This window comes from Periplaneta americana, chromosome 1 (assembly GCF_040183065.1).
Source record: "Periplaneta americana isolate PAMFEO1 chromosome 1, P.americana_PAMFEO1_priV1, whole genome shotgun sequence".
Classification (NCBI taxonomy): domain Eukaryota; kingdom Metazoa; phylum Arthropoda; class Insecta; order Blattodea; family Blattidae; genus Periplaneta; species Periplaneta americana.
Genome location: NC_091117.1, coordinates 99030545 through 99044012, shown reverse-complemented (window position 1 = coordinate 99044012; position 13468 = coordinate 99030545). Strand labels below are relative to the sequence as shown.

General features: G+C 35.4%; 1 protein-coding gene across 2 annotated transcripts in view; it reads left to right on the top strand.

Annotated features, from left to right (window-relative positions):
• The window catches only part of LOC138698640 (catalase-like), a 153564-nt gene extending 142009 nt beyond the window's left edge, over positions 1-11555 (top strand). For both annotated transcript variants that reach the window (XM_069824776.1, XM_069824767.1), the window contains one exon: positions 9844-11555. In XM_069824776.1, the coding sequence (XP_069680877.1) occupies positions 9844-9874 (31 nt within the window). In that variant the 3' untranslated portion in view covers positions 9875-11555. The remainder of the gene's footprint in view (positions 1-9843) is intronic.
• Positions 11556-13468: the final 1913 nt, after the last annotated feature.

Sequence of the window (13468 nt, the reverse complement as noted above, 5' to 3'; positions counted from 1 at the left end):
CATAAAGTCGAACCAACCCTTACTTCCCCAATGATGTCTTATTACTCCGCTAGATGGCGGACTCTGCAGTTCAATGTGAAGCCATGCACAGAAGGAGAGATGCACGGAAAAAATGCAAGTCGTGTTATATGCGGTTAGGAGAATTGATGTATTAACTGGTGTTATTATGAAATACTGATTACAATTTACTTTGCTGAAATGGTCGTATCTTCAGTTCATATATCTAACTATACAAACAGACAAAATAAGCAAGAAAACAAATCTTTCCCTGGGCAAGTAACTGTAGACTTCATTTAGTGAAGCTAATACTTTACATTTGGGGGGGGGGACCTTTTAAAGTATATTAACGCATGATTTAAGTCATGGTAGCTGCCACGGTCATCTAGAGGCCAGAGCGCTGGACTTATAATCCTGTGGCTCAGGGTTCGATTCTCGGCGTACCCAGATTTATAACTTGTGTTGAGCAAGCCCATGGTCCAGGTAACACAGGGGTTTTCTCCGGGAGCTCCAGTTTCCCTGTGGCATCCCAATAAGTCTCCGTAATCTTTTCACGAGTGTAGCATAGGCCAGACTAATATGCCGCATCCTGGGCAACGACTCTGTCGGTAAATTGATCTACACAACTGGCTTCATATGAGTGAATGACGAACAGTCAAGTACCCGCCATTGGTTAAAAATGTCTATGATCATATCGCATGTGTAAATCTTTAGGTATATCTATTGTTGAGTTGGTGTTTCCATTGTCGTGTGATAGATGGTTTGTGTTCATGTAGGCCTAACTGATTAAATTTTATTTTAATGTTTGTGATTATTTATTTATTGATGATTGAGGCGGTATGTAAATTTCCAATCTGACATTTGCCTTTGTGACTGAGGAAAACAATTAAACATCTCAATCAATATGGCCGACCACGGAGTTTGAACCCAGGGATCTCCAGAATGGGACAGTTAGACATTACCGTCTCAGCCACGTCGCTCGATAAAAAATAGCACATCTTTATATTGATGTAATTCAGAAAAATGCAGTTGGTTATAGAAATTTCAGCAACTAGCTTTTAGGCCTATTACTTAAGAGATTGTAATAATTATTATATTCGTGATAATAACATACAAAACACAAAAATTATGTTGTAAGGCATCGTTTTATGACAACACTTTCTGCCGTGCAACATGGCAGCATTCGCAGTTTCACTGTGAAGCGTAAACCATTACAAAATCAGTGAGTTCACTGAACAATACAGGTCAGTCATTCATCTAACGGAGTAATAAGACACCATTGTCCCACCCAGAATAAAAACCACAAAACTCAAAAACCGAACCAAATAATTGCGCTGATAAAAAATCAACTATGACCACAAGTATTCCCTCACTTCCGCGTAACGAATCTTGGAAATTACCTTCGAGCATATAATAATTTATTGAAATCCATCGAATTTTTAATGGAATAATGCTCTGTATAGTCTTACACAGCTGTCACAAAAAATGTTTTTCAATATCTATATCAGAGGCGCTTCTACATTAGTTACAACCATAAATATCTTGGTTGGAACAATGGTCTACGTCACTAGTCACTTCTAGCGTATCCAGTTGTTTACATCTTATCGGGAGTTATTGCACGGGAGTTTGTTCTCTTTACGAATACTGGATATATGAACTCTGCGCATCGGGTTTCGGTTGATCTATTACGTAAAATTGGAAGAAGTGACGATTTCCACGGTAGATATTGACCGGCTAAATAAATCTAAAAAAAAAAAAAAAAAAAAAAGGATCCAGACAAATTAATATTAATAAGTGGAAAGATGTGCCACGAAAGTCGCTGAGAGACAGTGATCTTGAGTATACAACAAGGAAGACGAAGTCGCAAGGTAGTGCGAAAGATCCCCAACTAATGTTAGTTCTTGTCTGTTACCTTTGCAGTATTTTATTAGTTGTATTTTAATTTACACTTTACCTAGTATTAGTTGGTCTATGTTGTGTTTTGCCACTGAGAATTTTATCAAGATATTTCGTTTCAAGAAATGATTTGTGGAAATTCTTGTGAGGAGATGTGCTCACAGCTTGCTCTTGATGTCAGAAAAGAGCTGTTTAAAATGTACTTTTCTCTTTTACAGTCAGCATTAAAAATTGTAATTGTTATTGTCTTTATTATTAATAAAATGTATACTTAACAGAGAAGCCATCTGTTGGGATGGATACTGAATATTCGGGACAAGGGTTCAAATTCTACCCTCCAACAATTTCTCAACTATGATATTTAATTTTGTTTATTCATTTGTTATTGTCACAACTTTCATTAATTTAATGGTGTCCTACATCTCAATACTGCAGCTATTTTCTAATAATAATGTTATTATTTGTTCAATATTATATGTTTATTCATATTACACTGAGCGTAACTTTAATAGATTACATAATGTTAATTCATATTAATATATAGCATTTAAAAATAAATATCATAATCATTTTGTTCATAATTTAACCCTTTTATTGATTTTGTACATTTCATAATATTCTGATTGTATAAAACTGTTTATTTTCTGTAATCTCCAGTAGCATTTCTGTGGAGTTAAAACTGTTACAAACTTACATGAGATGCAATATGACTTTCAATAACATACAATCGTATACTTCGCTTAATGTACAAAACATATTGATGGAATAATGGTCTATGTTGACCATCCGATAGAAAATTTATGAGCGGAATTACGATGTAACATTTTTGTTCCTCCTGCACAGTTAGCAAATTGTAACATAGACCGTTATTCGGTCCAACGCTTCAATTGATGAATTCCACATCCGATACTTTGGAAATTTCATCATTACCCAGGATTTGCTACCATACAGAGAAAAGCTGACTGTTTTCAGTTGATTTCACAATGTTAATGAAATCGTTGACACTTTTAGGTGCCCATATGTTCGTCACCAACGTTTGTACCTTTGTCTTGCCACAGGAAAGTTTTTTTAGATGTCTCTGAATCTGCGAATGTATACGACGTCAAATTGCCGTAATTCAAACTTGCATAACTGACAGGTAACATGGCAACGTTTTGATTGAATGAAGGGGGAAGAGCAACAGTGAATAGTTTAATGGTTGAGTTGTTTGGACTTTTTCCATTGTTAATTTTCAAAAATATTGTAGCACAACGTTTCGAAGAGTGCATCTCTCTTCGTCGTCAGGTGAAAACCTACTGTGGGGATCGTTACAAACATCAGTCAGGCTAGCTCAGTGGTCGTCAACTCGATGCCTGTGACGTCATCTCAGGCAGCTATGAAGCCCGCTGCGCTCGTGTTTCGCTGCCGCGGGCACACCGAAAGCGATGGTGGCTGCATTTTCGTAATAATAAATTTTTCTCATACTGATCAAATTAAACATAAAGGGCCGTATTCATAGACATTTTCAGCGCGGGCTTTAGGTGGATTACACTACTCAACAAATTTGAACTTTTTTCCATAACATTAATAAAATAGGCTGATCTTAACTAATTTGCATGCGCTGAGCACGAAAATGACAATGAAAAGTTCGTGACACGTCACGTTTTTGTGTTATAGATACTTACTTGATACATTGAAAAATCAGGATTTTTGACCTATTAAAAATTATTTTGTTCTCATTTTTTGTGTGAAAATTTCCAAAGGCTGCTTAGATATGATAAAACTGATACATCAATAACTGATCAGCTATTAAGACTTATAAAAACCACTCTTGGTGCGATAAAATAGAGAAAGATAAAAAAATACCTTCATTTTTTCTCTCATGAGAACTGAAATCTCCTCTTTTTAAAAACTGGCAATAATTGCCCATCATCGCAGGATCCCATATTCCTTGATACCGTTGCTCCATTGTAGCAATGTGTTGGTGAAATCGCTGTCCCTGCTCATCGCTTACAGTCCCCAAGTTCTCAGGAAAGAAGTCCTAATGTGAATGTAAGAAGTGGATCTTCAGTTTCATACTACAGGCCATTTTTTTTTTTTTTTTTTTTTTTTTTTTTTTTTTTTTTTTTTTTTTTTTTTTTGTTAGTAACGTCTCTATTAATTGGCGATAATTTTCTGCCTTGTGATTCCCTAAAAACCCTTTGATCCATTCTCCATTCTCCTAAATCATATTGAATATCTAATTCATCCATAAGCCTGTTCACATTTTTGCAAGCGCAGACACAATTTTTCATTACAAAATAACTAGTCAGTTTATCGTTTCGTTTTCTGAACACGGAAATCTTGGTATCTTTTGCCACTAAGTCCCATTCTCGTAATCTAGAACCTAATAGTTCAGCGTGTTGCTTGGAAAGACCTGAATCCCTAACTAGGTCATTAAGTTCTGCCTGTCGTATGAGATGTGGTGTTCTATGATGTTCGGGAATGTAGGTGAGATCAGCGGAAGTTGAAGGGTAGTCTGAGGATTCTGATAGTTCTACCTTGGAATGACATAATCTTCCCCACTGGGCGGAGGGATAGGAACAGGAAGTTCAGGAGAATGTGGCATGGGTATTATGGCTGGTGAGAAATTAGGATACACAATTTTATCTTTAGTTTTCCTTGAAAATCCCTGTGGTTTGATAATGCAGAACTAACAATCTTCCAGAAGACTGGTGGGCTGTCGCCAAATTATTTGGAACAGCAAAAGACATTTTGATATTTTTTCTCCGCAACCACTCTGTTAACTTCACGTAACATGTTACACAACAAATGTGTGGTGCCCAATTTTTGTCTTGTTCATCCTCTTTATAGCCAAAATACAAGTAATATGCCTTTTTTACATTGTCTGTTAGATATCGACGTTGTGATTTCAAAGTTAATTCCACACAAACATAGCAGAAACTATTTGGAAAATTTTTACAGGAACGACGATTGCTATCCATTTAACACTATTACAGAATAACTAGTACCGCTCACGACACTTCCACAATCAGAACTAATCGCTGAATTGTTCATTTCTTGTCTAACGATACATACAACAGCGACCGTATTTCCTCCTTTCCCTTAGTCAGTTATAGCCAGATGTGACCTACCCTCTGTGCAGCTGCAAAATAAGGGCAATAAAACAATAAACCATCGCTAAGGGTAGCACTCATTCAACCCACAGAAGTGAAAGTATGTTTCAAATGGTACCTTAAAAGAACGGAAATGCTATATAATTGTGTAAAAGATCTACGTTAAAGAAAAGAACCTCTTTCAAAGTGGCTAGATTTTAACACATTTTTATACGATTCGCTAAATAAAAAATATGAGTTTCTGAAAAAATGTGACGTGTAGGTACTTTTTCAATGCCACATTCGTAATCAGGACATACAAATTACATAAAAATAGTTATTCTTGTCCATGTTATGAAAACCTTGTTGAATAGTGTTATCAGCGTTTTTCGTATTCATAAACCAGTGTTAGCGATAGGATATGATTTGAATTCTGTACTAGTAACCAGTGGATAGCCGGGGCTAGCTTAGTACGCTCGTAGCGCGTGCTGCGAAATGTCTATGAACAGCGCCCAAAGTAATGTGAATGCCTAATACTGGTATTTACATTTATGAAAGCATTTGGTTGATAAGTTAGGGATGAAATGAAAGCTGAATAAAACTAAATACTATACTGCATTTTAAATTTCTACTTTTTATTTTCATTTTGTTAATGCATGACCATTAATAGAAATATTTCCTGATCTTCTGTAATGCTAATTTACGAGATTTTTTAGTCTCTCTATTGCGAACTGATTCTTCAATATTATGCACTTGACCTGAGCAGTGCATGAACTGAGAAAATTTTGTAGATTGTAGTCAGATGAATTAGCTAGTTCTGTGGTGGGATTTACTTATTTTCATTAAAGAAAACAATGTTCGTATATGTTTGTGATCCGAACATGCACAGTCTGTCGAAAGCTGCTGATGAAGCCTGAGAAATCTGACTAATGGAAAATGTGAATAAAAATCACACAGACTTTTTTCTGGTTTATACAGTACGTATATCACCTTCAGTTCAATATCACACTAACTGTCTGTCATTTCTAGCTGAAGTTAAGCAGGAGCATAATCTACATCCACAGTAGATGGGTCTATGATAGAGATAGGGAAAAATAACTTAACAGTACTTTCGAAACAGTACCGAGAACATAACAGTTCCAGAAAAAGAACTATAAGTCGGAACACTCTGTTCCAAAATAACAGTAAGAGTTTCTGACAGAATCTTTCTCATAGGAACTGGAGTACTGTGTAACGTACCGTCCAACTATCTTGTCTGGAACACTCCAGATACTCTCTCAGAGACCATAACAGTTCCAGCCTAAATGTTCTCCTTGGGTGTACAGTAGTTTCTTCAGAATTGAGTATGTTGGAAGGAGAGCGAAATTTTTTACTACAATGAATTTGCAGGGCGCGTTTCAATATTAAATAATAAATCTGATTGGCTAATCAGCTTCAGTTACATTGTTTGCTATTATTATAGCAATAAGAATGAAAAGAAAATAAAATTGTGAGATTATGCCTACTGCTGCTGCTGCTACTGCTACTGCTACTACTACTACTACTGCTACTACTACTACTACTATTTCAAAGTCACTGTTTTACTATATAAAATGAAAAAAAAATGCACAAATTTATATACCGCACTGTATTGTGTTATAAAATTTGTGTATTGTAACATATCTGCCTTCTGAGGTATACACTGGAAGGACTGGTGAACGGGAGAAGAGTTTGGGGCAGAAGAAGATATCAGATGAAAGACGACATTAAGATATTATACGTATCATATGCGGTGACTAAGAGGAAGGCAGAAAATAGAAAGACTGGAGAATGCTGGATTTGCAGTACCTGCCCTTGGGCAGAACACTATGATTGAATGACTACGGTAACAACAGTGCAAATGTAGCCCAACTAATCTCAATGTTTATTACAAATAAATTAAGAAGCTTTACTAGAGACTAATATCACGTAGCAGTAATATCGCTTATTTAACAGGACGAATGATCAAATTACTGCGATCTTTTATGGTTTGTATAAATTACTGTTACACCTGACTGTAACAGCTGTCGTGGTTCGAATTGCATTATGGTCTAAGATTTCTGAAAACGGAACTAGTTCCGAAACAATATAAAATTTTGGTGATTATTACGTTATGCCAGACGCTTGCTGTTACTTCTGAACTGCTCTTTGAAACTAGTACTTTCTTGAAAACGAAACTCTTGGAAAAGTTCCAGAAAAAGAACAACTTTTCCCAACGCTAGGCTATGAAAATCTTGAAATCTGACATCATACGTTCAACTCTTGAAACTGTGAATGAAATTCCTGACGACTGTTGAGACATAGTCTACTACTTCTGTTCAATATTGCAGCTAGCTTCTGCCAAGAGCCGCTACTGAACGGGAGATAGGGTTGCATAATGCCGAGCACGAGGTAATGCACGCTTGCCCCGCACGGAAGCAGTGCTGAGAGCCTATGCCCGTTTTCAGTCGAGTTGACGATCAATGGGCTAGCTGTTTGTAACGATCCCCACAGTAGGTTTTCACCTGACGACGAAGAGAGATCCACTCTTCGAAACGTTGTGCTAAAATATTTTTGAAAATTAGAAATGGAAAAAGTCCAAACATCCCAACCATTAAATGACAACGTTTGCTTCATATTTATTGTTCACAAAATATTTAGTAATTTCACTGATTAGAGTATTTACCTTCTCCTTTAATTATTGATATTCTACATATTTAGCATGTTTCTTGAGGTCATACTGACCGACACGCGAAATGCTGAAATCCTTCACGCACAAAAAGTGTCTACACATTTTTTAATATACTTGGCTGTACTGTTGCTTGTAGCGTTTTTTCTTCTTGCATTCACTCATTACTAAGTTTAGGATAAAGTAGCTGTATCAGGATAGGCATCCTTGGTCCGTGCGTTTTGTTTACAAACAATAACTAGTTTTTGCGTGTCCTCCACCCGACAGTAGTGACGATGTACTCGTATATTCAATTCCTATCGGCTGTACTGTCCATTCACTGATGTTTTAGCTAGGGGGTGAGGAGCGCTCTTCCCAGCAGGTACAGTTTTGGCTAGTGGAAGTAGGTAGTATTTACTTAGTCTGAAATAAGTCAAGGCCCTACCCTATCCTAAGACACACTTTATCCGAACTTTACTCATTACGATACTCGAACAAAAATAATATAAAAACTGAGTACTACAATACAGATTAATTGGCTCCAAGGACTTATATCTTGTAACATGAAGTTCAGAAACGTTCACACTTAGCGGAATCGAATCGAACGGAATTTATCTTCACAATGTATTCGTATTTAACTGGAAGATAGCAGAAAGCGACGCGTCGAATCGAACGGAACCGAACCGAATCGAATAGAATTCGTGAGCTAGAATATTTATTTCACTGTCGGAACAGAATTTCTTGATTCAGGTATGAACGTATGTTCTCGTAATGCCTTCTTGAAAAAGAAAATGAGCCACATACATTTTTGGTAGCGTAATTTGTTTATTGAAACTTATTGCTGAAATAGTACGTAGGCTATACAGAAAGTTACAATTTATTAATATGAACGAAAGAAGATTAAAAAACTTTTGTCCAGAATATCCGCTACTGCATGACAAAACACAAAATTATTCTAATTGATTTTTTTTATTCCCCTCTTTTTTTTTTAATTTTTCATTTATGCTTTTTGTATTTGTACCTATTTATAATTTTATTTCTATTTTTCATTTACTTCTTTCTGTATTTGATTTTTTGAATATGCCTATTTGTATTCTGGTGGAGTGGTTGAGAAGGCCTGATGACTAAGTCCGCCAGATTAAATAAATAGATAAAAAGAACTAATGTATTTATTCCATGGTAATTGGGTAAAGGGAAATAAGTAAAAAAAATTAGTTTTGAGATAAGTGAAAATTAAACTTAGAACCCTTATTACAAAACATTTTCTACACAATAAAACACACCGAATACTATTACTGTATTCTTTTGTTTTGTAAAATTTAACTTGTGTATTCACCTGGAGAACAAAACTCTATTTGCACAAAAAATAACTTAATCTCCTTTACCCTAACACCATAGAATTATTCCCGTGATAATGCTTGAAACGAAATAAGTAAATTAACGGAAATATCAGATAAAAATTAAAATCCAAAGCATCGCTAAAAATGAAACTTTGTTTCGCCTCTCAGAATATAATGAAATAAAGTAGAACATTCTCCTTGTATATCTGTAGTTAAAATTATCATGAATCCAGCATTTCCTTTTCTTGTTCTGGATAACATAATATGTATTTCTTCTATTTCTCATCACATAACTTTGCTAAAACTTTAGCAACAAGCTTCGATTCGATTCGATTCGATTCCATACATGTGAGCGGCGGCAGATGTTTCTTTTCGATTCGGTTCAGTTCCACTAAGTGAGAGCGCGGATTTGGTTAATAAAACCCTAAACTAACCAAACCTAACCTTCTTATACGCAAGATTTGTAACCGGAGTACGAAGGGAACTTCTTGATTTGATCTGGAGTGTGCACGCGAAAATAAATCCAGCTAAAGATCACGCTGACACTGCTTGAGAAGTCCGCTCATGCGCAGTTTGATCTCACAGCTAAGTTTCTTCCTGTTGTGAGCCTTAACAAATGCAATGGAACTACTATATCGATCGATAGCACTATCGATTGTAAGCAATCGAGTAATCTCTGCAATAGTACCAACCTCGAAATATTTTTAAAATCTAAGTCAGCACCTCAGCGATAAGATAAGAGAATCAATCGAAACTGTTACGTGTTCATTCTGGAAACTTCCAGTTGTTTCTTATACCATAAAATGTCTCTCAGTAGTAACTGAGTAAGAATGTGTAGCAACTCTAATATTTCTGTTTATTTTAATTGCAGAAGAGAGCATTCACCATGTTTAAACAAGTGAACAGTACAATGGGGAGCACTCTGCAAACGCTCATCGAACAATTGAAATGATCCTGTAACTACTACACAACGGGCAATACTCATCCAAACAACGAACAACCAGCTCCATATCGTAAACCGATGTAGCTCATCTACAAGAAGAAGCTGAACAGGCAATTTCCAACTCATGAAGATATTCTTTCCTCAAAGCAGTTTTAGGTTTATATCGTTAGTCAAAATTCCATACACATTCTCTTTGAAATAAGTTTTGTTTGATAAACTAATTATAAGTGATGAAAAAAGTAGAATAATGATAGTTCTATATTATACAACATGTATAATAATTAAGAAAGTACCGTAAACTTATTACGTGAACAATTGAAGAGCTCAACCCAAAAAATCAACCAAGTGCCAAAATTATCGAATTTTAGTTTTCATCCAAAATGTGTGCTGAAAGGCAAGACTAATACACTGATATAACAGGCAAGTGGCAGATACGTGGTCTTGACGTTATGTGCCTCCTTCATAGATTGTATCCCAGGTATGTCCAGCATTTGTTGTGTCGCCTTCAAGCTTTTTCTGGTTTTGTTTTTCACATGGAAAATATTGATTCAGAATAATAATAGGGAAGAGAAGAAATCATTTTTCTAAATGAGCAGATGAAGAGAAGAATCAATGAATTAGATTACAAAACAAGCTCAAATGTAGCAAAACCTGCAAAAATTAAACCACAAGCTTTTAGTGCCGAGGTCAACTGTACATAGAGCTCTACCTCCATGTCCTCATATGCCTCATGACATGTATGCGAGTACCTACTTAAAACCCTTTCGCTTCCAGCATAGCATGTAAGCTAAATGTTCTTTGAAAGCCAGAAGCTCTTATGAAATTGTACAAATGTCAATCAGACCCGCTGTAACTTGTAAGCTATGGGTCTCTGGTATATGTTCCTGGCAATATTCGAAAACAAATCTAAAATCATTTAAAAGCATTCATTCGAAGCACAAGTATAGAAAAAGTGATTTTTCCTATCAACAAAATCTTTTGGGTAAGAAAGGGTTAGTCACTAGTAGGCCTATATTTCTTCCTTATGTTTGAAGTTAAGTGGAACTTGGATAATATGTATAATTATATCAAGACTTCTTCTTGTTATTTCACTGTGTTTCAAGATCAAGTCTATGCTTGTGCTAGAAGCTTTTACCTCAGATCTTATTAATATTTATGTATTTATTTATTTATTTATTTATCATATGGAAACTAAAATATTATGTGTAATTTAATTATAAAACGTGTGATATTTCAAATAAGCTTCGTGAATTTAAAAGAATTTATTTGCTTTTGCATTGCTTTTATATCGGTACCGGTACCTAACTGGTTTTGTATGAACAACTTTCATACGTTACCATGTTCCTTTCTTTTCATGATTGCAATGCTTCTCAAACTTTTAAAACTGGTCTATTAATAAAAAAAATCCTTGACAACTCACTCAATATTACATTATTCACTATGATTGGACTTTTCCTCATTTCTTACAAACACATCTGCATTGTAAGAAAGTTTTTTTTTTTTCTGACAAACTTGCAAATGGCACTTAGCTGGTTTTAGAGTGAATATTCAATTAGTGAGTTGAAGCTGTGGTAAATATACTTTACTTTGTAAGAAAAGATAAAAGTTAATTTACAATAAATTAATTATGATTATACTTATTTCTGTCTAAGTTATTGTTCATTATTATTGTCGAAGCATAGAGTGGTTAATCCAAGCCATTCATGAAGCTATTGTTTTAGGTATTTCACGCACTACTAGGGGGTGGAGTGAAATTCTCATAACATTTGTGTGTTAGTTTTAGTAAAGGCTATTGCTTCACGTGATTCCGACAGTCAGCAAAACCACATAAATAGTTTTTTTTCAACGTGCTCTGGGGGAAAACTGTTTCTGTAGTCAAAATAATAATCTACGCAATTATTATTGTTTGTAGTGTGATTTTCGTCTCATTTCTAACGCCTCAAGAAAACAAAATTCGGAACAAAACCAAACAGCGTGCAGGTAGCTATAGGCCTATAATAATAATTACGAGCAGTGGCGCAACCACGAGGTGGGCGCTGAGGGAACCCAAGCGCCCCCTCCCAGAACCAGATTTTTATTGTGTATTTGCAGCAAACTGAAAGAATTTTTCATTCTCAAACTAATTTCGCGTACTTTCTACTTCCACGGGCGATTTTAGCGATGTCTTAGTGATATTTATAATTTAGAAATCTTTGAGTGTTGGCAGCCCTGTATATTCTGTCCGAAAGCCAACGAGTTATATTACTATCACAGTCTAGCATATACGGTCACGAAGCTCAACACGTAGTAAATATGCATCCATAGTTCCTTACCACTAGGATCGCTACTATCGCCTCATTAGAGACAATGCGAAATAGTACCTGCACAGTCTATTGTTCCTAGTACCTTCATAAAATCCCGACTGTATATACTAGACTGTGTTACTATTAGAATTATAACTCGTTGCTGATAACCAGGCATCGGATTCTAGGGCAAATGCCTATTTTGTTTCTTTAGGAGATAAGTAAAAATAATTATTAATATTTGTGTTTCATGGTAATTGAAAGGTATTCAAAGAGTTTTATAGTGCCCTAAAATGCCCTGAAACGGTTATTAGAGCCTATTTTGTTAATATTCGCCTAAAAATGCCTAACTCACTGTAAAGTTTCGCATTTTACTCTTACTTTTTATCATTTATACATGCATTCACTGCGAAATTTAAGGCATTTAAAAAGTGGAAAGTTTGCTTTACACCGGCCATGAAACCATTGATAAAGGAAACAAAATGTTTTGAATCTCACGACACTCGCAATAGATTTCACCGAATTTAACATGTTTGGAGGCATAAATGCCGACAAAGAACCAACCTTAGTTTTGAAGCAGGCAACAATCACAGCATGTGCTGCTACCGATTCAGAGATATACTATACTATAAAAATGACTGTTTTCGGTCAGAAACCGATTAGCTGTACTGCCCTTCAGAGTGTCATAAAATCACAATTTTTGGAGAAAGAGTGTTTTTGAAATATTTATGAAAAGTCGTAAAACTGCGAATTAGTAGGGTAAACCGTTACAAAATATTTAAAAGAATGGCCCTCCTAGTGTTAACACTACCAGGAAATGCAACAATAAGTGGAACTTTGTATTTTTGTCCAATTGAATCTCAATAACAACGGTTCATTTGAATGCTCGTTAACAGTTGCTCTTTCCCTCACCTTATTTGTGTTGAGAAGTTTTGATCGGTAGGACGTTTTCCTGTGAAGTTTAACGCGATAATGCCGAAAAATGTAAGTGCAAAATCTACATTGATCCGGCAATGGCTAACAGAATATTCAGAATTCACTTATGATGGAAAAATAATATTCTGCAAGATTTGTAGCAAACAAGTATGTAACAATAGTTGAAATATATAAATTCTATTAATTTTAATGAGTAGGCCTATAATATTTATACATTGACTGAGCTATCCTGAGGTATAATTCTTTTTAAGACCACTACACTTTAACCTTTTAAATTCCGATAGTTAAAGTATTTGCAGGTCATTAAAATTTTGATTGTTCGAACCCATTAACTT